General features: G+C 42.3%; 1 protein-coding gene across 1 annotated transcript; it reads left to right on the top strand.

Annotated features, from left to right (window-relative positions):
• On the top strand, window positions 1-21,449 carry MRPL3 (mitochondrial ribosomal protein L3). The gene is made up of 10 exons (XM_079947418.1): window positions 1-115; window positions 4,961-5,142; window positions 6,391-6,482; window positions 7,745-7,843; window positions 12,928-13,027; window positions 13,495-13,555; window positions 16,214-16,322; window positions 16,812-16,889; window positions 17,492-17,569; window positions 20,256-21,449. The coding sequence occupies exons 1-10, from the start codon at window positions 45-47 to the stop codon at window positions 20,403-20,405; spliced, it is 1,020 nt and encodes a 339-aa protein (XP_079803544.1). The 5' UTR covers window positions 1-44; the 3' UTR covers window positions 20,406-21,449.
• Window positions 21,450-26,381: the final 4,932 nt, after the last annotated feature.

The raw sequence follows: 26,381 nt of genomic DNA, 5'->3' as shown, positions 1-26,381 counted from the left end.
GGGGGGGGCGGTTTCCGCCGAACTCCCCGTCGAGGAAGGGCGTGATGTCGCGCGTGGGGCTGCTGTGTCGGTTGGGCTCGCGGCTGCTGGCTTCGGGAGCGGGGATTCGGAGCGGGTACGTGGGGGGGGGGAGAGGGCGGGTCGTGCGCGCGCGCGCGCGCCCCCGCGCGCTTTCTCAACCGTCGCCGGGCGCTGGTTTCCCCCTCACAGACACCCACCCCGTGGCCCCAAAGAAGGGGTTCCCGTTCCCTCAGGCAGAAGTTCCACAGGTGAAGGCGGGCTCCCCTCTCCGCACGACTCAGGGGTTGGGGGGGGGCTGGAACCCAAGCTTTACCTGTTGGGTTTCTGCCTGTTAAACGCAGCAAGGGGGAAAATGTGGAGAGTTTCGTTGAAGCTTTTTGGAACTGAAGGGGGGTAACCCTAACTGTACCCCTTCAATTATTCCTACCCATGGATTAAAAAAGGCTACAGAACCAGTGTTGGAAACTTGAGATAGGAAAGCTGGGAGCTAAAGGGCACCTGGAACCTGAGTTATGGTCGATTGTCTAGGCGCGCCTTTTTTATATATATAACAAAGCTGAAAATGAACGAACTGCAGCTAAAATATTGTGTTCCTTTTTTTTCACATGGTCCAGTCCCTCCCCTGCCCACCCCCCTAATATTCCCAAGAGGGTCTCTTCTCCAGTCTTCAGAGAGGAGCTGGAAGTGAGGAGGCAGAAAAAAGCTCCCCCTTTCCTTCCACTCTGCAGTTTGAATCTGAAATCTTAGGCGCAGGAGTTCAGAAACTGCTTGCGCTAATGAAATGCTCTTTCGCAAAATAATAATAATAATAATAATAATAATTTATTATTTCTACCCCGACCATCTGGCTGGGTTTCCCCAGCCACTCTGGGCGGCTTCCATAGAAACCAAAAATACACTAAAAATGCGCCTAGGACAATGGGAGTTTCGAAAGACTGCTTGAAACTCACTTTCCGAAAGTGCATATTGGGTTTTTTCTCCCCAACATGTTGAGAGGGGGAGAGGAAGGGTGTGCACCTGTAGTAATTTGTGGTGCTCTACTTTTCTAAGTTGTGGACAGGGCATCAAACGGTGGTTTCATACCACAACCACCGCACATCTATGCTGTGGGGTTAATATTTTTCTCTTGCCCCATGCTCCGTGCCTTTGTGGTTGCTTTGTTTTACTGGGGCAAGGGAGAAAGGGAAAAAAGCTGTGCAGTATGTGAATAAGGATACAGTGGTACCTCGGGTTACATACGCTTCAGGTTACATATGCTTCAGGTTACAGACTCCACTAACCCAGAAATATTACCTCGGGTTAAGAACTTTGCTTCAGGATGAGAACAGAAATAGTACTCTGGCAGCAGGAGGCCCCATTAGCTAAAGTGGTGCTTCAGGTTAAGAACAGTTTCAGGTTAAGAACGGACCTCTGGAACGAATTAAGTACTTAACCCGAGATATCACTGTATATGTCACTGCACTGTGAGAAGTGAGGTTACAGGGAACCAGGCAAAGGGCCTTCTCAGTAGTGGTGACCACCCTGTGGAAGGCCCTCCCATCAGATATCAAGGAGATAAATAATAATAATAATAATTTTTTATTTATACCCCGCCCTCCCCAGCCAAGGCCGGGCTCAGAGCGGCTTACAAGCAATAATAAAAACAAGATGAATGATTACAAACTTAAAAACAAAAATAAAATGCAACATTAAAATAATGGAACATTAAAATATTAAAATGTAGCCTCATCGCAGGAGGAGAAGGAAAAGAAAAAAAAAAAAAGAAGGAGGGAGGGAGGGAATCAAATTGGCTCCAAGCCAAAGGCCAGGCGGAACAACTCTGTCTTACAGGCCCTGCGGAAAGAAATCAGATCCTGCAGGGCCCTGGTCTCATGAGGCAGAGCGTTCCACCAAGCCGGAGCCAGTGTTGAGAAGGCCCTGGCTCTGGTCGAAGCCAATCTAACTTCCTTAGGGCCCGGGACCACTAGGGTGTTGCTATTTATGGACCTTGAGGCTCTCCGTGGGGCATACCGGGAGAGGCGGTCCCGTAGGTACGAGGGTCCTAGGCCGTGAAGGGCTTTAAAGGTCAAAAGCAGCACCTTAAATCTGACCCTGTACTCCACCTGGAGCCAGTGCAGCTGGAAAAGCACTGGGAGAATATGCTCCCATGGCAGAGACCCCGTGAGGAGCCTCGCTGCAGCATTCTATACAACTTTTAGAAGACGTCTGAAAGCAACTCTGTATAGGGAAGTTTTCAGTAGTTGCTGTCCCACTGTGTTTTTATATTTGTTGGAAACTGCCCTGGGTGACTGGGGTGACCCAATCAAGTGGACAAAGTACAAATAATGATATTTTTATTATTACTACTAGCAGGGAACCAGACCGATTTTCAGGAGCCTGACACGTAAATAAGTCTCTTATGACAACATATACAGTACTAGAGTTGGGCGATGCTGGGTTTTCAACATCGTGGTGTATCGCCAGCCAAACATAGTTCTTTGGCGATATACTGTGATGTTGAAAAAAGCTGCGATGGCCCCAGCTGGCAAGATGCTGTGTGACACTGCCATAGTTCTCATTGTGGGAGCTGAGGTGCTTTCACCCCAGCACCTCGCAGGCTGTGGCCAATATAGCTGGCCCCAGCCTGCTTGCTGCTCAGCCGGGGGGCAGAAATGCTCCTGCCCCCAGCGGAGCCAGCCTTGAATCCCCTGTCACTTGTGCATGACTGGCAAGGGGAATCAGGGCTCCTTGGCCAAGCTCTGCTGGGGGCGAGAGAGCCTCTGCCCTCAGCGGAGCCAGTCCCAAGTCCCCTGTCACTCACAAGCAGTGCAAGCGGGGGCAGGGGGCAGGGATCTCTCAGCTGGGAAGCTGAGAGCAGCCGGATCCGGATCCTACTCGCATGCAAGCAATAGTGGGCTTGGAGCTCTCTCAGTTGGGGAGGGGGAGCACTTTAACGGAGCCCCCACCCTTCCACTGGCTTCTGCGAGCTGGTATCAGTTCAGGGGCTCCATAAAACTACAGTGGTACCTCGGGTTAAGTACTTAATTCGTTCCGGAGGTCTGTTCTTAACCTGAAACTGTTCTTAACCTGAAGCACCACTTTAGCTAATGGGGCCTCCTGCTGCCACTGCGCCGCTGGAGCACGATTTCTGTTCTTATCCTGAAGCAAAGTTCTTAACCTGAAGTACTATTTCTGGGTTAGTGGAGTCTGTAACCTGAAGCGTATGTAACCCAAGGTACCACTGTACTTGGCTGAGGCAAGGGCAGCAGCGTGCTCCTCAGCCCAAGCAGTTTAAAGAAGTGAAGGAAGGAAAAAGCTGTATCAGGATCTCGCCGATTCATCTTGATTCTCCCTCTGCCAGGGCAGAGTGCGATGGTGGTTTCAACAGTGGTATATCACTGGTGAAACTGCCGCTACTTGAGTCCCTCTGCTTTCAGCTCTCAGCTAGTTTGTTTCTCCCTCAGCACACTGGGCACTGGAGGCGGAGAGACTCAAGAGTGGTGATGGTTTCACCAGCGATATACCACTGAGTGAAGCTGTCATTGCGGTCTGCCCCCACATACTAGTCCAGTATCAGTATATCCTGTATCAATATATCCTGTGATCAATATATCGCTCAGGCCTAGCATATACTTATTTTGAAACCCGTGTTTTATTCCCTTCCTTGGTTAAATTGTGATGGGTGAAGGGAACTCTTAAGATGTATTGTATCAGTTGGTGTTTTGCAACTACATTGGTTTGCTTATATGGCCCTAAGCCTGGGACCATTTTCTCTGTTAGCCAATGAAAAGGTATTGTTCTGGCAACTGTAGGTGACTGGGGTAGAGTTGGGCACTTCACATAAGAGGGTTCTTCAACTATTACAGTATAGCCTGCTGCCTCAGGTAAAGAGAGCCTGTCTGTCCACCTTAATAAAGCAGTGTTTCTCCTTCAAATTGCACCATAGATTTAGCTTATTATAGGTAAAGGTAAAGGTACCCCTGCCCGTACGGGCCAGTCTTGACAGACTCTGGGGTTGTGCGCCCATCTCACTTAAGAGGCCAGGGGCCAGCGCTGTCCGGAGACACTTCCGGGTCACGTGGCCAGCGTGACATCGCTGCTCTGGCCAGAGCCAGAGCCAGAGCCGCACACGGAAACGCCGTTTACCTTCCCGCTGGTAAGCGGTCCCTATTTATCTACTTGCACCCGGAGGTGCTTTTGAACTGCTAGGTTGGCAGGCGCTGGGACCGAGCAGCGGGAGCGCACCCCGCCGCAGGGATTCGAACCGCCGACCTTTCGATCGGCAAGCCCTAGGCGCTGAGGCTTTAACCCACAGCGCCACCTGCGTCCCATAGCTTATTATATTGGCTGCATAATGCTCTCCAAGGAACTTTGAATATTTTTGTAAGTCTGCTGCTTTCCCATTTGCCAATTTACTAAATATGTTCCCATCAGCAATTCTTTCTGCCTTTCTTACAATTTCATTATCAGCCTACAACAGTTAGGGTAATGCACTTCATTCTTCCATTTCTGCAATGTCAGTTGGGTCGCAGCCCACATGCTTTGGAAAGTTTTAACATAAAAGTGCTTATAAGGCATTCAAAAATTCTAGTTAACTCCCATCCTGCTGTCCTTTAATATGCTTGTGAAACATGTTAGTGTAATGTTCTGGAGAGCATGATTATTTGCCAAGGCTGCTCAACATGCTTTGTAATTCTGCATTTGGCATCTCAACCAGAGCCTTCAACATTGATAATCATCTCTTTAGTTCGAAACTTTAAAACTGATAGAGTAGTCATATACTTCCTGTCCTTGCTTTTGGGGCATGTGCTGCAGGTGTTTGCCAGTGAGGGATTATTTTTGCCTACCTGTATTTATGCTTGGCAATACCTTGAAGATAACTGAGTATCAGAACTGAGAATTGGGAAAGGCTATTGTGCATATCTCGTTTTCTAAACCATTTTTATCTTCTGTTTGATAGTGGTCTGTGGTGTGTCACAACTAGGCATATTACTGACAATTCCACATGGTGGGATGAGCACCTTTCAGAAGAGAATTTCGAGTTCCTTAAGAAGTATACAGCGGAAGAATTCAAAGCTCAAACAGCCAGTAAACTCTGTCCACTAAAAGATGAACCCTGGCCTTTGCATCCATGGGAGCCAGGTATGTATATGACAGGTTGGGAAGCAAAAGCAAACCTATGTCCAGTACTTGAGCCTGTATTTGGATTCCTTAAAACACAAATGCTTTTAAAATCAGTGAGCTGTATTCTAGTCCATTAAGGAAGCACCACATGTAGGACCTAAGATTTATTTTCCCTTGCACCCAGCGCATGTGTGTAAACATTCAGCATGCCAGGCCATTATGAAAATTGAGAAGTTCCTATCAGTTATTATTAGGCAGCCCTGTATCAGGAAGTTTTTAATGTTTCATGTTTTACTATGTTTTTATATGTGCTGTAAGCCACAGAGTGGCTGGGAAAACCCAACCAGATGGGTGGGGTATAAATAATAAAATTATTATTATTATTATTATTATTATTATTATTATTATTATTATTATTATTCCAGCTAGCCTTTTCTTTTTTCATCCCCCACCCCCAAGGACCACATGTTGCAAATTTGTAGTCCTTGACTAAATGAATCCATGCTGGCTGGGAATATGGAATGCATGCACAATCCTTTTGTTCCCTATTGTGGTGCCCATGTGAATACCTGCATGTGCATAACACAGGGGAAAGGGCTCTGTCATGCCACAAAGGGATCCCTCTGTACTCGGGCATTGGGTCTCCAATGGATTTGATTGAACCCTTTGTTTTTCAGGTGTTGTCAACACTTATATTCCCATAACTTTTTCTTCATGGACAGCTGCCTGCCCTGCCACTTCCAGTCCATCCCATCTGCCTTCTGGGCAGAATGCCAGGTTCTAAGAATGATGGTGCAGCCACTGCTCTTGCCCTTTGCGGCTGATGCTCCCGTCATTTTTCACAGGCATGCCATGAATCACCTGAATGAAGCTTGTAGACCACTGGTGGTCTGTGGACCACAATTAGGAAACGCTTGCAAAATGTCATTTAATATTAAGTTGCAACCGTGGTCCCTTTCATTCACTCGGCTTTGGTACAAAGCTGCCAAAAATACATAGCCTGTATGCAAAAATAAATATTTGTTTGCTTTTTACTCCTAAGATGGACCCCTCTTATGAGTAAAAAGCAGGCTAGTAAGCAAATGGGGGGGGTGTGATCCCAGCTAGAAGCTTCTTTCTTTGTAGTCAATATGGAAGCAGAGTGCTCTGTCCCTCTTTCACCAGCCACTACACACATTTGAGGAAATTCTATGTGCTCACCTGTATGGAGCACCTGGCTGCCATTGGCTAAATAGTTAAAGGGACTGCTTTCACTTTTAAACACAGGTTCTAAAAGAGTTGGACTTGTTGCAGTAAAGTTGGGGATGATGCCATTGTGGACCAAGAAAGGTGAAAGAGTGCCTGTCACATTACTTCAGGTAAGGCAAATATTAGTCTTTAAAAACCACGATAGGTTGAAGAAAATAACATGCAGCCTGTCTTCTAGGTTGCATATTTAGGATCTGGGCACTATCCTAACTAAACAGCTCCATTAGTTGTAGCAGCATAATGGAACTTCCTTGCCCCCTCCTTCCCTGTGCCCCTTGCAGGCTTGTGAAATCTGTTTTGGCTCTTGTTTGGTTTTGCTAGAACTCTGAAGTCCAATAATCAGAGCTGGATGCAAAATAAGTATTGAGGTGGAGCCAGACACAAAATATGGCTTAATAAACAGACCTGGTTGCCTCCTTTCCCTCTTACCCCATGAACAATAACCTGAGATTACCTGCAGATACAAGTGCACATCTACAGTTAATGCAGTTCTCTGGAACTGGGCCTTATAGAAAGGTGTCCTTATTCATGTTTATTCTTCTAAACTGTTGGCTGTGCTATATCGTGTTGTTGGTTTTAAAATTATAGTTTACTATGTTGCTAGGTACCTTGAGGCCATTCACGGTGAAAGGTTGGGTATAAATTTTAAAAATAAATGCTGACTTTCAGTTCCCCTTTATAAAGGTTAAAGGTTGCAGTACTGCACTGTGTACAGCATCTGACTATTGATTCATTGTTGTTTGTATAAGAAGGAAATTAAGCACTTTGCTTAATGGTTGCCATCAATTTGATTTTAATTAATTTTTATAATGAATTTTTTTTAGAATCGTTGGGTTATTTTGATTGTTGTTAGCCGCCCTGAGCCCAGCTTCGGCTGGGGAGGGCAGGATATAAATAATTTTATTATTATTATTATTATTATTATTATTATTATTATTATTGAAGCTGGAAGGGTTATTTCCAAGGGCTTACCTGAGATTGAATTAGCAAATCCCTATTAGATGATTTATATAACGATGTTACACTCAGTGGCGTAGCGTGGGGGGTGCAGAGGGGGCCGGCCGCACCGGGCGCAACATCTGGGGGTTAGGGAAATCCACGGATTAGGGGGCGCAAATCCATGGGTTAGGGGGCGCAAATTACTTGCCTTGCCCCGGGTGCTGATAACTCACGCTACGCCACTGGTTACACTTCAAGTGTTTAATTTCCTTCTTATTTGTCCTGTATTTAAGATTTTAGTGTAGTTTGGATGCATTTCTGGTCTGTTGACACTAATAAACAAATGGTGATGAGGATGTTATTATTCAACAAAATATGTATACAGGTTTTGAGATTACTTTTACCATTCTGTGTTGGCTCTTTTTCCTCGAAGGTTAGAGACTGCCATGTATTAAAGCATATACCGAAGGAAGAAATGGGCGGAAAAGATCCCTTTCTGCTTGTTGGAGGGAGAAATGTTTCACAGTTTTATGTAAGTCTACTGTGTTGCTTTTTGTGGTAGAGTTCTCAGTTCTCATCAACTTCTTCTATGGAGTGCATTTTGGTGTGTGGTGTGCCTCTATATTTAAAAGTCTGCCTTTTTTATTTTTTAAAAAAAGCTCGCATGCATCACTGTTTGCTGTCATTTCTTGAAAATGTGATTTCTCCCTACTCTTTACCATTCTCTGAAGGCAGAGGATTTTTGCATGGGGGACATGGGAAGGGGGACTCCCTGGTCCTGAATGGGGTAACTGTGCCCCTAAAGGGCCAAGTTTGCAGCCTGGGAGTCATTATGGACTCTCAGCTGACCATGGAGGCACAGGTCAATTCTTTGTCAAGGTTGTCTACCTGCTCCATCTGCTATACCAGCTGAGACCCTCCCAGCCTGTGCCCTGTCTCACCAGAGTGGTACATGCTCTGGTTATCTCCCGCTTGGACTACTGCAACATGCTTAATGTGGGACTGCCTTTGAAGGAAACTACAACTAATCCAGAATGTGGCTGCCAGACGGGTGTCTGTGAGTGGCTGCTGGGACCATATAACACTGGTCCTAAAATATTTCCATTTCCGGGCACAATTAAAAGTGTTGGTGCTGACCAGTAAATCCCTTAATGTCCTCAGGTCTGAATACCTAAAGGAATACCCACATTGTTGAGGCGAGTGGAGGATTCAGTCCTGCTGGGTGCTGCTTAAAGAGGAGGCACAGCATGTCCTCCTTCTGGCCTCTCCCCTCCTGATTGCAACATTTCCCCCTTCATTTAGGTGTACTATGTATTCTCCAATTCTCTGATTCCTTTTCTTCCCACGTGCATGTGCAGGCCTTGGCTTTTTAGCTCCTACGCAGCTTCTTTCCCATTTATCCTTGGACAGAAACACAGGGCTAATTGAGAAAGAAGGCTTTGGTTTCTAGGGAGGCGGCATCATCATTAGCTTTAGAGGAGGGGGGGACTGCCAGAGGTGGAGGGGGAAGAATTTCCCCCCACCCTGTTCAGCCTCCTTTTAATAATTTTTCTTTCCTGTTTAAGAAAGCAAGCATGCTACCTTCCTGTGGGGAAAAAAAAGCCAAGTCACCCTTTATACCAAAACATACACGATGGACGTAAATAACTACAGTGGTGCCTCACAAGACGAAAAGAATCCGTTCCGCGATTCTCTTCGTCTAGCGGTTTTTTCGTCTTGCGAAGCAAGCCCATTGACGGCTTAGTGGATTAGCGCTATTAGCGGATTAGCGGATCAGCTGATAAGCGTCTTAGCGGCTTAGAAAAAGGGGGGAGGAAAAAAAAGGCAGAAAAACTCGCAAGACATTTCGTCTTGCGAAGCAAGCCCATAGGGAAATTCGTTTTGCGAAGCGCCTCCAAAACGGAAAACCCTTTCGTCTAGCGGGTTTTCCGTCTTGCAAGGCATTCGTCTTGCGGGGCACCACTGTATTACAGCAGATATGTACCAGTCTAGAGCATCTGTAGTGAGACACAGACCATGTATGGAACCATTCAATGTTTCCACTGTTTTTAATTTGTGTGGGGTTTTAGTTGTTGTTGTTTGTTTTTATTTATTGAGGGAGGGGAGATGTGTCTGGGAGGGGAGGAGCAGGGAGAGTAAGGAGGCTCCCAATCACTGTGGATTCAGGGTAGGAGGATGTGGTTTGGCAGGTGGAACAGGCCAGGTAAGGGCACACAGCACAGGCAGTACCTAGTAGCAGGGAAGGCAGCAAAGAAGGCATACGTTTCTTCCCCTGTTGTGTCTTCTTGGTGGCAACCGGCAAAGCTTTTCCAGGTAGTGTGGGGTCTTTTACACTCTGGCCCAAAGGATGTGACTGAACCGGTGGTAGCTTGCTATGACTTGTTTGCAAAGCATTTTGAGGATAACATCACTTGCATCCACTGGGATGATGATGATGATTACTATTATTATTATTTAGTCCGCTGTTATAGGAGATGGGTCTCATGGGATGTCCAGAGAAAATGTTGTGTGGGATATAAGTGCTCTATCAATGAGTAAATCTACCATATTTTCTGTTAATTGTTATTTGTTGCCTCATTTTTAGCAACTGTTCTAATTTACAAATTTGAATCTCTATTTAATCAATATCTAGGTTTTATAGATCTCTTGAGTGTTCATTGATTCTTTTGAAAATGGGCATATGTGGAAATAAACCTTCAGCTCTTCAGGTGTAAACTTGCTCCAATTTGGAAACAGAACTAAATGCTGTCGTTTTATAGAAAGTTAATTTCCATCTTATTAATGATGTAAAAAGTTTCAACAGCAATGGTTGGTGTGTGTGTGTGTGTGTGTGTGTGTGTGTGATTATGAGATGGGTTAAAGCCTCACAAGGCCTTAACTTGGAATTGAGTTATCAATTTTCAAATAATATGTGTGGAATCATAGAGTATGTGTATACTGTAGTATATTTGATTAATTGGTACTCAAGAGGAAACAGCAACAGCCAGCCATACCCCGTCTCACAATGTATAATTTGTGATCTATCATCCCCATTCAGCATGCTCTACAATGCAGAATCAAAACTCTGCCTCTTGCAAATATTGACATTTCACTGTATCTACCCTGAAAGATCAATAATTTCTTGTGGGCAGAAGATTATAAACTGCTGTCCTGTAACAGCTTCTGGAAATGCCTGAATGTGCAGGAGATATATTCCTTAAGTAGATGCCTTTGATGCCTAGAGCATCCAGCTGCTTGTTGCAAGAGCTAGAGATAAACTGTGCCTTTAAATTTACAAAAGCTAAGTGCATCTAAGTTTATAGTATAACTGGGACATAGATGTTTCATGCCCTAGCTCATTGGGTAAATGTTATATGTTTGTGAACTGCACACATAAGTTAAAGCATCCTGTCATTTTTAAGTACACTTAATATAGTCAATAAAATAGTTCCAGAAATTGAAAGGATTACCTGAGCCTGTCAAATGTCTTGATGAAATGTTCTTTCTTGTGTTAGATGTTGTAGAAAGCTGGAATCAGATACTTGGAGACAACCTAAAAAGCTTTTGCATCTAGTGGCTATCTTTTCATTTCTTTAATTATTATTACAGTGAACCTTCGGGTAATAAAATCCTCAGGTTGCTAATGCGGCAACCCCAGAAGAGTATACTTCTGGGTTTCACTGTGCGCACAAGCGCTCAATTGTGCCAAGCGCATGCGCAGAAGGGCGCCTCTGGTTACGAAGTTTTCGGGATGTGGCCGGGGCTCCGGAACGGATCCCGTTCGTAACAGGAGGTACCACTGTATTTATTTTAATTCTACTAAGAGTTTATTATATCTTCATTCAGACCTTTCCCCTTATTTTTACTTGCTGCTCTAAAAGAGCATCCATAGATACTGGTTATAAATTCTTTTAATGTATATATGGGTCGTAGGATAATTTTTTACATGTTTTAAAGTTGTTGCACCAATGACAAATACATTTGCTATCTAAATATAACAGTTTTCAAAGGATTGTCTAAGAAATTAGCTATGTTTTACTGTAGAAACTCAACACTCCTATCCTAAATGCATTCTTTGAAAATAAGTTCCAGTGACCATCGTGGAGCTTACTATAATGACGTGTTCTTAGGACTGGATTTTAATTATTTTTATAGTAGTCATTTGTGTGTGAGAGAGAGAATCTCAGGAAGGGGACACTAAGAAGTATTTTAACCTTCGTCTATAAAACAGTATTATAAAGGTTTATCAATTTTATTCAGTTTGCACGCAAAATGATAAAGCAGGGAGCGTTTTCAGGTGGGGCAAGATACTGCTGCTGTATAACCTTAAAATTGTCCTTTGAACTCCCCTGAAAGTTCAGGAAGGCACTTTCATTGGGGAAAAGGAAAACTGCAGATAACTTCTACAACACTGACCACCTGACAGATGGTGATTATCCAAGTGTGTCGCTCCTGTCAGTCATGTAAATTGCTTTCTGGGGGAATCCATTTAAAGCACAAAACTCTGCAATACGGCCTCTTGCATTTTCAGTTTTCATTCATTTTACTTCTGTTTAGTTGATAGGTTGAGAGAGAGAGAGACTGAGACTCAAGGGCAATTTCAGAATTAATCCACTATAAACCACTTATAAACTATGCTTCCTATGTGTTTGGTTAATAATGAAGTATCCTTGTTCTAAAGATTATAGACTCTAGTATGGTGAATTAAAATTAAAAGCTTGCCAAGACTTTGTTCTTTCACCATTTTCATTCTGGCTCTGCGGTTGTCCATGCTTTATTGAACTTTTACGCTTCGGCAAATTTTTAAATATTATTCTTCATGTAAAACTTTTATTATTTGAAAAGTCTCCATATTATAATTGCACACTTTTCATAATTTGGTTTCTAGCCACTAAATTATAATGCCCTAAATTATAGTTAATCTCAACTATAACTTCATAAAGTAGGCTTTGAAGTTGCTGTGTTTTACCAGGGCATAGTTTAGAATAAGCACAGCCTGTCTGGGATCAGACAGAATACTAAGCTGTGTTTAGTTTAAAAAGGAAGCAAAAGCTTTCCAAACTCCTTGTGGCTACACTGGGAGGAGTGGATAGCACACAAGCCTAAGGCTTTCACATGGGCATTCCTATATCACTAAACAAGGCCACATTTTGTCTTGTGTAGTTAATAAAAGGTGGATTTAGACAAGGGAAACCTGGTTTGAAATCCCCACAGCTTTAAAGCTCATTGTCTGACCTTGGGCCAACCAGTGTGTCTCCTCCTAACCTAATTCGCAGTTTTTGTGAGGATAAAATGGGGCAGAAAACTGGAGAACATATCTGCCATCCTGAGCTCCAGTTTCTTTCTATGATTTTTCCCTATGCTTGATTATGCATTGTAATAAAAAATAAATTTATTTTAATAATAAATAATAACAAACACTTCTTTAAAACTAAAGATTTTGAGCAGATGTGTATAGGATCACACACTGTGATACAACTATGAGACAAAGACTCTCTAAATTTTATCAAGAAGCAAGTCCTTAAAACCACACAATTAGCATATATTTTAAATTGTTTGAAGCGTTCGAGGATTTTCAATGTAAAGATTCTAATTTCTCAGTATTTCTCTCATTGTTACCGGTTGCATTTCTTACAGAAAGGGAGAGCTATGATGGAGTTGTGCAGAACCGTTGGCATCCCGCCAAAGGAGAAGATTTCAACGTTTAGAGTGTCTGAAAATGCCCTCATTAAGCCAGGTAATCTATGCAGAATGAAGAACCGTGGAATATAATTTTGCACAATATTTTTCTCTTGGTAAATCAGAGCCATTGTGCAGAGCTGACAAGGTTTTGAAGTCCTATGGTAAAATGGAGCAAATCCTATGTATGTAAAAAGTCGAATACTATAACCATACATTTCCCACAGAGAAAGTCATGTGATCTGAAATGGCTGCTACCTTTTTTAAAAGCTTTCTTAGAGATAAAGTTTGTTTTGTTTTGTGGATGGTGTTCCAATCAGAGGAACAGGGAAGGAGGCCATTTTTTATGCCTCCCCCTGCAGGAACAAAGGGAATTCCTAAAAATTACAACCTTCACCATTGCATGACATGGATCATTCTGGGCCCATCGCAGCACTCCAGAAATGCCTGATATGCCTTGGACTTTGTCCAAACAAATAAGAATAACGATAATAGGTTTACTTGATTACCTTCCTTTCCCACCAGGTACTCCCCTGTATGCTGCTCACTTCCGTCCTGGACAATATGTGGATGTCACTGCAAAAACGTAAGTTTCCTCCTGTTGCTATTTATGCACTAGGATGTTTTTAACCACTTTATTTTAGATAGTTACAGTGGTACCACGGGTTAAGTATTTAATTCGTTCCGGAGGTCTGTTCTTAACCTGAAACTGTTCCTAACCTGAAGCACCACTTTAGCTAATGGGGCCTCCTGCTGCTGCCACACCGCCGGAGCACGATTTCTGTTCTCATCCTGAAGCAAAGTTCTTAACCCGAGGTACTATTTCTGGGTTAGCGGAGTCTGTAACCTGAAGCGTATGTAACCCGAGGTACCACTGTATTAGACTTTGAAGGCAACGCACAAAGTGATTTACAACAAAATATTAAAACAAAAGGTATTAATGAGCCAGAGAAATAAAATAAAACGAGGGAAATGTTTTCCAAAGCCACTGGAATTTTTCTTTTGTGGTATACTTGGAGCTTGTGCCTGAATCAGGCAGAAAAAGAAAAACTGCTCCCTGAGTGTGGCCGCGCGCGCACACGCGCACACACACGGTTGTGATGAAATTGCTTTTCGATTTTTATCCCTTGAAAAGGACTATTTTTGCTGCGAGGATAATTCATGGTATTTCTTTTAAAAGCAAGAATGAAATAAAAACAGACCATCCAGATGAAATGTTTAAGTGGACACTTGGTCTTATGACACCAGGGATTTATGCCGGTTGATTAAAGTTGACAGAGCTGTCTTCTTTGAAGTTTGCTTCCTTCAGTTCGTGAATCTCTTGCAAGCCAACATTCCTCTTTAAAAAAAATAATTTTATTTATGATTTTCATTTATATACATTTCAGTAATAGTTTAACAGTAAATCAAACATTTCAAAACTCGACTACCTTATTCTTCTGGCAATTTCATTATAGTTTTTGTTGAATGTTGAGGTGTCTATTTTCAGGACTCTCAATAATTTTTATAATTGTATTTTTTAAAACAACAACAACAACAACAAACTATTTTAATGTTATATGTTAAATTGTTATTACGCTCCCTGGGACCTTAGAGTGAATAAGTAATAAATTAAATTAAGAACAAGAACAAGAACTGGAATTTACTTCTGAATAAACCTGCATATGATTGTGTTGAAAGTCCTTAACGTTTTCCATACAAGAAGCTCTTGAAAGACAATGCCTTATATGGTGTAACCTATTGAAAACTGCTTTCTGTTAACTTGCAGAAGTGATAATTTTTTAATTCTAAAGTCTAAATGCAGCTGCATACTTTCTGTCTTAATAGACCATTGAGTAGCAGTCTGAAAATTAGAGGTTAAATAAACATGTTTGTGCTGTTCTACTTTGCTTAAACCAAATGCTGTTGAAATATGTTCATAAGATATTTCTGTAATGATAGGTAATTATGCTGACAACTAAAGAGATTATCATGTTTTATAGGCAACTTTGCCTTTTTTCTGTATTTGAGTATTTCCTATACCTCTAAAGCAAATTGATTTATGCTTAATTTATACTCAAGAAAATGTCGTTTTGGCAACATAATTTTATTAATTGCACCCATCTTGGGAGAAAGGAGTACATACTCTAAACAATGGGTTGGATTAAGATTATATCAATTGAGATTGTTTGTTACATTTTACTACCACTGTAAAAGTTGAATTTAAGTTATTTATATCTAACCTGCCCCACTGAGACCTGTGGGACTGAACACTAACTTAATCTGCATCCAACCTAGTGTATTGCTTAGTCTGGGTAGTTAAAGAGCTTTTCAGTTGGAAGGTTTGGAATCCTCAGTGGCCCACTATCACATTTTTCTTTTGCAAAATACTCCTTTCCAAAACCATCCTGCGTCTGTTCTGATCTTAACTCCATTGTAGAAAATTCAAGTATCCAGGCCAGGGGTAGTCAACATGGTGCCTTCAACTCCTTATCATCCCTGATCATTGGTCATGCTGGCAAAGGCTTGATCTAAGCCTGCCTTAGATTTTGGATAGATGAGTTTCATTTCTTGATCATTGGTTGACATCTGCTACATGATAGAATGAAGTGTGAACCCTTTGATTCTGCTGAGACCCTTCAGTGGCTTTCAGTATCATCTAAGATACCCTTTCAGGCTGATTTATAGGACTGTGGATGCTGTTTTATGGTGGTTCTGCTTCTTCTTCACTGGGAGACTACAAAAGGTGATCTGGCCTACTGGGACTTGCATGTGGGATCCTCCTGAAGTAGATTCCATGCTTTAACATTGCAAGCAAGTCTTGTTCTATGCGGCTTACATCAACTTTGTATTTAAGCTGGTTGTTATAGGTGGCCAGGAATTAAATGCAGGTGGGAGAGTGAGCTGGCTAAGGAGAGAGGAACCACTCTGTTCCTTCTTCATGAAGCATTGAAACCAAGTGGACTGATGGAGAAAGAAGTTCCCTCCTCCACACGCAGCATAGAATTGCAGCTTCCCATCCGTCCTCTGCCAGCTGCCTGCAATCTTGTATCGTTGGGGGGAGGGGGGGCTTCTTTGCAAGGGTGACTTACTCCCAGGGAAGTCTGCAAAGGACGCGTGCGCCTTTCTATCTGCCGTACGTAGGCATTTTTGAACAGCATTCTGTAAGTGCCTTGTACTGAAACTGCAATCCATATATTGGGGAAATTACCTTTTTCAAGTGGGTTATTTCAAAACTGATTTGACTTGGCCTTATCTGCTTTAGACTTGGCAAAGGCTTCCAAGGAGTCATGAGAAGATGGGGTTTTAAAGGTCAGCCTGCTTCCCATGGCCAGACTAAAACACACAGGCGACCTGGAGCCATTTCCAATAGCGTAAGTATTCTTAATAATAATAATAATATAATTTATTATTTGTGCCCCACCCATCTCGCTGGGTTTCCCCAGCCACTCTGGGTGGCTTCCAACAAAGATTAAAAATACATCAAAATGTCACACATTAAAAACTTTCCTGAACTTCCCTAACTGAGTTACTGTGACTTTGTCATTACAAAAAGACAAGTGTTTAGAAAAAAGTTTCTTCCAGTGAATGTAAACATTTCATTACACAATGAGCTCTCTCCATTGAACAGTTTATTGGGATCCTACATAGTGAGCATGAACCAAATCAATAAAACTTTGAAGTAAATGTTCATAGGTGTCAAGATGCTTTTTTTAAGTAGTATTTATGGCATGTTGTTAACACAATACCTGCTTTGGTTTTGATGCTGAATCTTACTTTATCTTATTTTACTCTTGTTCACATGCCATAGAAGAGCATTTCCATGGTCGATGCCTAACTTGTATTTCGTATTTTTGAGACAGAAGGTTGCAAGGGTTTTCAAGGGAAAGAAAATGCCAGGACGGATGGGAAACGTCTTCAGAACAACCGTGGGACTAAAGGTGAGGCTTATGAATGTGCAATAAAGGTGAGGTGCGTGTCCTTTATTTTTGCCCCTTTGATAAAGTAGCTTCCTAGTGCATAATCACCCTCACGTAATAGCAAACATCACGTTTTCTTCTTAAGTATCAAAGAGGCAAACCCACAAAGGCATGAGGAGACAGCCACTGCTGTTAGCATGGAGGTGGAATAAGGGCCTTTCCCTCCTTCTCTCCCTCTTGCTTGCTTGCTGACAGCAGCATTGCTTCAGGGCAGGGGGAGAAAGAGGACTTTCCTGACCTGCACTGGCCACTGATGGAGCTGGGGAAAGGGGACTTGGAATCGCCAGAGGTGGTGACCCTGCCACTGTCAAGGCACAAGTCAAAGTACCAAAGTGCCTCCTCAGTACTCAGTGCAGCCCGGCCTGCTTGACAAGTGAGGCACAGTTTGTCTGGGAATGCTGATGGTGCTGTTCTGTTGCTATGTAAAGAGGATGTGGAGCTGTATTTTCTTTTCCCCACAAGATATGAAAGTCTGCAGAAAGACGCTGCAGTTAGCACAGCAAGTAATTTTTAAAACCTCCACAGAATGTTTTGGTTTCAATTTGGTCGTTTTAATCTTTCAGGTGTGGCGGATCAGTGTGAAGCACAATATCATTTATGTACACGGTTGTGTTCCAGGTCATAAAAACTGTTTAGTAAAGGTAAGTTTGGCTTCGAACTGTTGGATAATGTGCCAACACAGTGCATTCAATGACTGCTTTGGTCAGCCTTGATTTTATTGTTTCTTCCACCTTGTGCCATGTGCATCAATGTGTTGTGCTTTGTTTCCCAAGCTGGTGCCTTCCAGATGTTTTGGACTCCAGTTCCCATCATTCCTGACAAGTGGCCATACTGGCTAGAGGTGATGGATGTTGTAGTCCAGAACATCTGGAAGGTGTCAGGTTGGGCAAAGAACTCTTTTTTAAATTGGGGGGGGGGGAGACACCTTACGTTGTGAATGAATACTGGCAAGCATTGAAAGCTGTCACAGAAGAATACAAAGTGATGTTTCAGTGGTTTGTCAGGTAAGACCTTTGCAAAGGAGCCTGTTAACAAGCAGGATAGCGCTCTCTCTCTCTCTCTGTTTACATTATCATTTTTAATTTGGTACTGTGGCACAAGCTAGAAAAAAATAGAAATTTGATTTTCTTCTGAAATCAAATCTCACAGCATTGAATAATATGGTGCTGGGTACTGATTCCTTAAAGTAAATGTGGCCTAGTGGCCACATAGCCTGTGGCCGTATGATATTACAGTGGTACCTTGGGTTACATACGCTTCAGGTTACATACGCTTCAGGTTACAGACTCCGCTAACCCAGAAATAGTACCTCGGGTTAAGAACTTTGCTTCAGGATGAGAACAGAAATCGTGCTCTGGCGGAATTGCCAGATTAAGCAGAATAAAAATACTAAGAGTAATAGTGTGCCATTTTGCTCCTGCCCTACAGTTTGTTATGTTCAATTTTCATCATGGTGACTCGTGCCAAAGGCTGAGATTTTTCATCTATCCATCTATCTTTCCTACTAGGAGCTTCACCTGAGCTCATCATGTAGGATATATGCTATGAAAATGCTGGACTTCATTGCAGACTGTGCTGCCTCTGGCTGTTGTAACCTAATTTGATGGGAAATTGTGGTGCATATAATTTTGACTATGCTCAGAATGTAATTGGGGCATATTCCCCCCCCCCCCAAAAAAAAATCTAAAGTACGTTTTGTAATTAAAACAAGGAAACATAGGATTGGGAAATGGTGGACAAGACACACAAACCCACATGGGACAGTTTCTTCACTCTTGCAGGGTGCTTTTTCCTCCATGACCCTTAGCCTAGGAGCAGTTCAGAGCAAAGAAGTTTTTGCAGCATTCAGTGTCCCTAGCCCTTTGATATCTAACATTTATACTGAGGCAAAAAGATTCCAGTCTTGCTCACTTTGGGAAAAGGTACTTTTTTTGCTACGTAAGTGTCTTGCATCTTGTTACTGTTCGTGCAAAGTACTGATTCAGCCTGGAGCTCTGCTAAACTGCAAAGTGTTCTGTGACTTCACCCTATTTCTAAGCATTAAGCTTGCTACATGCTCAAGCAATTTTTGCGGATTATGTTCTGCGTAGCTGTAGCTGTTCAAACTTGAGACCTCTGCTATCAGTAGCACAGCGTCTTGTATGTACATTTCCCTAGGTGTCTAAAAGGCATTAATTTACTGTTTTGCAAAACTGTGACCCAAAACCCATTTTTAAAAAATGAATACCTGCGCCCCATTTCAAAACACATTACCTCCTGTGTGATCTTTTTTAGTTTGTTTTATTTTTTTATTTTTTTAAAAGATAAAGCTAATTTAGAAAGAACAAGGAGCATGGCAAAACAAGTATCTTTGTGCGTGTCTACCTGGAAACACTGATGGTGTTAGCATACACACACACACACATTTTGTCAATACTTTATTATCTATTTTGGTTGGTTGACATTAATGCAGATATTAAATCAAAGGAATTGGTAACATTTGTGCTTGAAGCCAGGTTGACCATTTCACGATTAAACACATTGTGGGAAAGCTGAGCCCCTCCCCAGATTCATTTATCCAAAGGATAACCAGGCTCATTCCCCCCCCCAATGACACACAACAAATAAAAGACCCTACAAGGCACCCACCCATCAGTGTTTCCCCCAATTGTCTCTTAAAGGACAGCAAGAGAGAGACGTGCTCATGCCTCTGGAGCACATTAATAACCATGAGATGAGCTCATCTTATGGGTTGATATCTAGTTATAGAACAGGAAGTAGAGTATAGTAATAAATGGACATTTCCCACAGTGGGGGGGAACTGAGAAGTGGGAGTCCTCTGGTCATCCGTATAAGGATCAATGTTCTTTAACCTGCTCATGAATCATCCGTGAAGAGCAGTGAAGCGGCCACATTTGCAGATGACCGCAGATCATTTGAGTGTCATTCTTTAATGCTATAGGTTGTCTTAAAACAATCTAAATAATTAGCTCTGTATATAAAAGATGAAATGTTTCATAGGAGGCTTTTTTTCTTCTGTGCTCTCAAAATTTTTTTTTTTCTATTAGGAGGAAAAATGATAAAAAAATGGTTTTGCCCCCACTCCAAGGTTTTCCCCCCAGGCTTTCACATCTCTACAACTACCTCTCTGATCTTTCCTTTCTTGTCCTCTCTGTCACATTATGTCTAATGACAAACTTCTTTCCTCCCAAGTTCTCATCTCACATTACACTTTCCTTATCTAGTTAGTCCAACTGGTGCTCTGAGCAATAGCTTTGTGTTTTGAATCCTAAGTGAATTTTTGCCCACTTTTCATTATCAACCCCTCTTGCGCTTGTTGTGTTTTAGGTCAAGGATTCGGTTCTACCAGCTTACAAAGATGACAGCAAGAATTTACCATTCCCAACTTATTTCGCTGATGGCGAAGAGCAGCTGTCTGATGAGTTGTATGATGAGGACATTTTTCAGTTCACTGAGCCCTCCATAACATTCACTTAACTATTGACATCCTGAGGTGCAGGCAGGCTTCCCATCAAAAATGTTGGTCCGAAGACGCAAAGCAGGAAAATCTTCCCCCGAAAAAGTATCATCTGGCACCAACCTGCCCACATGACTCTGGACAATTTTTGTTAAGAGTTTTCTTCATCGCAACAGACTCCAAAGGATGATAAGCAAAGAAACAGTGACACGGCTGATTGCCACTTCCAAAAAATAATTCAAAACCTTCCAAACTGATAATACATGTGTGTGTTTATATTTAGTGTAATATTTACCTCTATCATGTTATGAAACAGATACGTGTGTCTGGTTTTTTCCTTTCTTCAGCAGAAAATTGGCTGTTGTTAATTGCTTAATATAAAAAATATAATATATAATATAAAAAAATCACTTTTTAAGTTCATTCTGCCCTGTGCGTGAGCAGTTTGGAGACACACAGGCTATGCGTGCTTCAAGAGACCTTGTCACCTGCATCGTAGGAAGCCCCACACTCCCAGTGGTGGCTTCTTTTGCTGTCCCTACTACAGCAGATATGACAGCCAGCAAGACAAGTCGCTTTTTTTAATGGCACATCTGTATTGGCATCGGCTGTCGAGAGTTGCTGAAGGGAAACCCACAGAGAAGGGAGATCTAGTGTCTGCTGTTCACATACATCTACATAAACAAAGCCAGGGATCTTTGCATATTCAACAACAAGGGTGCAATGAATAAGAGTGGTAGAGAATTTCTTTGCAATTTCTCCCAGTTCAGATTGAAGCATATATGGTGCTCTGTGTTTTCAGGAACTTAACACAATCTTGTGAGCAATTCCCCTCTTCTGATGTCCCCTAGCAACAAGAGCAGGGAAAGAGTTAGTTTTAAAAAAAAACAGTTGTCAAGTTTGCCTGTTTGCAGTTCACTCTAAGTGCTTCAGATGGCAATCCTGGCTACCCTCAATTACCTGAAGATTGCACTCATACGAGAGAAAGCAATTGTTCTCCATCAGTGCTCATCTCTAACTCCCAAATCTGTCACATTAATAAATGTCTAAGCTGTCTACTTTGATTTGGAGTTGTACTGTGTCTTTTCACTGAGATATCAACCACTGTTATCCTTTCCTATCAAAGTGCACGTTTTTAATGCAAGTTAGTAACTAATTATTTCACATGAGGTCCTCTATCTTATTAAAAAAAATAATTGCTTGTTTATAAGCATGATATTTTAATTTTTTAAAAAACCATTTTAAATCCCACATATTAAATACAAATTATGTTTTGAAAGTATATTCCTAATCTATTAATCTAAAATGAAGATACCCCCCCCATATTGTTTGATGCCATTGTTATTTTGGAATATTAGTGTTAATTAATGAGATTTCGCAGCCATGTCCCATAACAGCAAGCCACCTGCCCCCCAGTTAACTCTGAATATGTTGACTTCCAAATCTTTCTTATTAGCAGATACAACATATATAGTCATAAGGGTGATAATTGTTTAAAAGCATTATCTGCTGGCCTGCAATGATGTAAGGTGGAATAGGATGATGACTTGAAAAAGTGGAACTCTGATGTAACAGAGTTGCTTCACAGCAAGGATTGAACTAGAATTCCCATCAACTCCTGCAAGCATGACCAATGGTTCAGGATGATGGAAGTTGTAGTCTGGAGTGCACCATGTTGACTACCTCCATAGTATATCCTTGCTCAATGCTAAGAGGTGTGCTTTCTTGTTTTCTGGCAGCTCCATGTAATCTCCCTGTAATTTACTATATTTTGTCTGCTGTACTATGTTTTGCCTCTGCGGTTTCCATTCATTGGTTTCGGAAAGTATAAAAATGTCCTTGGAGTTGCTTCTGTAATGTATAAAAGTGATAAATGTTGAGCAAGGTAGAAATCTGGGGTGCCAAAAGCTTTGATCAAGCAAGCAGTATTCTGTACTGGATCACATGTTGCTGTACAGAAGTCAAGAGCAGCAGAAAAGTAAGTCAATACTGGGGCTTACACTGAGATTTTCACTGCCACAAACTGCTGTATGAGCATCAGGGTAGTACCCCTCATCTGCCACACCGCAGATGAAACCAAGTTAAGAGGCACATGGTTCATCCCCCCCCCCAAAAAAAAAACAAATGTCAAGTGCTAGTGATTAGTTGGTCTCTGCTTCCTACAAAAAAAGAAACTGGTTCAGACAATAGGACAATCTGAATTCTGGCTTGTTTATGGCACGGCAACAGAAAAAATGGAGGTGTACCATGGAAAACTTAGTGCTGGTGCATATTAAACTAGAGCTTAATTTATACCGTGGTGTAACAAGATGTGGCAAATATTAGGAACATAAGAACATTAGACAAGCCTACTGGATCAGGCCAATGTCCTCTCTATACTCTGTCCTTCTCACAGTGGCCGACAAGATGCTGTGGGAAGCCTGCAAGTTGGATGTGAGGGTAACAGCATTTCTAGCAACTGGTATTCAAAGGCATAAATGTTGCAGCTATTCTGTCTTCTCTTAGATGTAGTCTGGATCAAGTATGCTAGCTCTCATCCTAAAACTTTGTCAGGTTGTCTTTAGATGTCTCCAGTGCCTGCCAGTCTCTTCACTTCACATACTGCTTCCCTTCCAGAGCTGAGAACAAGTATTTGCTGTTGACAGTTCCAGGCACATTGTAGACAGGCAAAATTTTCAGAGCTGATAACGGCTTAATAATAAAAAGGCTGCAACAGGAAGCCTAAATAGTCCTCCTTTATTCCTTTGTGGTAATTGGCAGCCACATATTTAGGTTTTAATTTCTTGCCCCAAAAAGAGACAGGGAAGTGTCCGTGGACTGATGTTTGCCACCTTGGTGCGTTTTTGCTTAATGTCATCTTGGAGTGAACCTTTTGCATTTGCCTTCAAGTCTAGATTATGGGCGCGTTGATATTGGATTGAGGACGGCCCTTCCATCGCCCTTGGCTAATTCATGTAATTCTAGCAAACACTGCTAATCCTGGCAGTCAAGCACTCAGTGACTCCTGGCAAGCAATTTATTTCTTGCTGCCTCTCAGCTTTTGAGAGATTCTGCTTTCCCATCATTTTTTGCGTGCAAAAGAATTGGGGTACTCCCATTTCATGTGGGCTTCTTAGGAAAGACAGGAGCGGTCATTCAGACATACATGTACAGAATGAGCAGAGATGTACAGATGACAGGGCCTTAACTGCGTAATGGCAACAATGATCTTACCCAAGCAATTCCAAAACCCCTAAGCTGGTCTGGCATATGATAATGGGGAAAGGCCAGTGTTGGTGGCATAGTCTTTGTACAGGCAAAAAAAATATGTGAAACCCCAACCTGATGCACCAATTCAAACCCAATCAACACAACATCCATGACAGAATGAATGAAGGACTATGGTAGGTTGGGCCATGTCATGGGCCAGGAGTCAGCTTCACCTGCTGAACAGCAGCCTGAAGGCAGAAAGCAGAGTGACTCCACCTGCTGCTGATCAGCCATCAAGGACTCAGAGGTGGAGGTACTGATGAGAACCAGCTGGCTCCAGCTTTCTTAAGCAGGGCTTCCAGCCTCAGTCAGTTTCTGGAAACAATGTGGTTCCTGGTCCAGCCTTTCTGCTTTTTGCTCCTCTTGGGTCATTGGATACCTTGACCCCTGGACTTTCTGACCACGTGAGCTGCTATAGGCCTGACCTTAGGACTGGACCTGACTTTGCTTACCAACTCTGCCTCCAGGCAAGTACCCTTAATTTAAAAAAAGGTTTTATAGGGGGGGTTTGTGTTACAAAGCAAACAGATAAACAGGGAACGGTACATCTGTTGTCTCCACTTTCAATTTGTAGACTTTTGCACAGTTTACGTTTGGTGAGAGACCTTTTTGTCATAGACATCTTGCAGTTGGGTCAGGGTAGGGATAGTCTTTCGTTCTATTGCCTGTTCTTAGTGTAGGGAGGGTTGTGTCAGCATCACACGGGTAGGTCCTTTGTGTATCTATTTTTATTGATATTGTGAGAGGTTAAGAGTTCCCAGGCTGCTTCAGAGTGAGTGACTTATGAGTTCCTTATGAGTGTTTGCATGTGTTGCTCTCCTGGAAGGTATTTAATAGGGCGAGTTCTGGAGTTGCTTCTTTTACCTGTTTTGTTATTTTGGAAATTTCCTGCAGCACTGATATCCAGGAGGATTGGACTTTAGGGAGCTATGTGCCTATTGCAATGCAGCATTTAGATGAAGTTCCTGGCTGTGTCTGCTAGCTTCTGTGGTGTTAGGTACCATCTATATATGTTTCAGGGTGAGTTCTCGATTTGAATTGTGGTTTAGACCATAGTGTAGACCAGGCACATCCAACTTCCAAGAGAGCAATCTACTCCCAGTATAAATAAATTGGTGAGGCTTCGTCAAAGTTGTTGAACTTTTTGGGGGGAGGAATGACCATTGGGTGTGGTTTAGTTCATGTCCTATGTCCTGCTCCCATTGGCTTTTAATTGTGGTAATTGGGGTCTGTAGTGTCTTGAAGTCATATTTTATATATTGTAGAGGCCACCCCTTTACTGTGTCCCTCTTGTTAGGAGTTTCTCAAAGCTAGTCAGTGGCTTCGTGGCTGCTGTTTGGTTTCTGGGTTGTTTAGGAAGGCTTGTAGTTGGTGATGGGTTAGCTCAGGGTATTGGATTGTCCCCTAGTTTATCTTGTATTTCCTGTATTTTTATGGGGTTGTCATTTTTGTAAAAGTTGGTTACCCTTCTGAGACCCTGCTGGTTGGCTGGCCTCACTCCACTGGGCTCTGCAGCACAGGACTTCAACAGGCCAGACTGAAATTATTTTTAAATTATTTCCCTGCAGTCATTTACCTGTTTATTTGAATTTTAATGTTAACCAGAAGGCAGACATAGAGGAAGGATCATGTCAGTCTACCCTTGCATGCTTAGAAATGTGAATTATTTTTTTATTAAATAAATATGTATCCAACCTTCCTCTCAGAGAAGCCCATGGCAGCAACCAAGAAGTGACAAAGCATTAAACACATATTTTACTGTTGTTACCCACTCTGAGCCTGCTTTTGCTGGGGAGGGCGGGATATAAATAAAAAATTATTATTAAAAATAATTCCCATACAGATGCTGCCTAGAGAAATAAATCTCTACTTAAAAAGGTTCATAGAATAAAGCATGTGCCTAAAATGGTTGCTTTTGAAGTGGACCATTACATAAACAAAGAATAAGATTACGACCTCGTTTCTGTAAAGTTACCTCATGACATAAGCCCCATTCAAATGATTTGCTCGTGTCTTCAGTTAACTCAGGGGTGCGCATTTGTTTTGGTACAAATGGGTAATTGAACCAAATGGGTTTAATCTGGTTCGGTTGTTCATTTGGTTAAAAGCAAAGGCGCGAGAGGAATGGGGCCAAGTCTTCTTGGGACTCCCATGCAACTCTCATTTATGTCCATTCATTGCATTCAAAATGAGGGAGGACTTGCTTGGTGTCAAGAGCTAAGCCATCAGCAAGAGGAGCAGGCATTGTTGTTTGGTCCTAGCAGCCACCATTTTGTATTCCACAGAATGCTTAGAAGCTGGATCGTTCCAGGACATTTTAGGGGAACAAAATGGCCGCCACCTTTGAGAACTGCCATTGTCTTCCCAAATGCTCAGGAACAACACTGTGTCTAGCCATTCTGAGGAAAAAATAAAAATGGCAGCTGCCAAACACAGCAGCACAAAACATCTTAAAAGGTGTTTATCGAGGGGGAAACGCCGCCAGATTGATGCCTCAGAACAAAATAAATGGAAATGACTAAAATCTGAAACGACCTAGGCTTTCTTCAGTGAAAACGTAGAGTCAGAGTGATTGAGGAAAAAATGAACGTATTCTGCAGCCCTATAATGACTCTGCGACTGAGAGTGCAGGGCTCCCAAACATACTTCTGTGGATGTGGCCTTTTAAGACCACAACAAATAAAAGTATATCAAAAATTTGGAGGCTGCCATCACAGTTCTTCCTCTCAATCTATTATGTGTGCAGT

This window comes from Podarcis cretensis, assembly GCF_951804945.1.
Source record: "Podarcis cretensis genome assembly, chromosome: 12".
NCBI lineage: Eukaryota > Metazoa > Chordata > Lepidosauria > Squamata > Lacertidae > Podarcis > Podarcis cretensis.
This window is presented reverse-complemented; position numbering and strand designations above follow the sequence as displayed.

Excerpts from the sequence above, each read along its gene's own strand:
- MRPL3 (XM_079947418.1), top strand. The coding sequence starts at position 45 with ATGTCGCGCGTGGGGCTGCTGTGTCGGTTGGGCTCGCGGCTGCTGGCT. Across the intron at positions 6,483-7,744 it reads TGCCTGTCACATTACTTCAG|GTTAGAGACTGCCATGTATT; the intron begins GTAAGGCAAATA and ends TTTTCCTCGAAG. Across the intron at positions 16,890-17,491 it reads GAACAACCGTGGGACTAAAG|GTGTGGCGGATCAGTGTGAA; the intron begins GTGAGGCTTATG and ends TTAATCTTTCAG.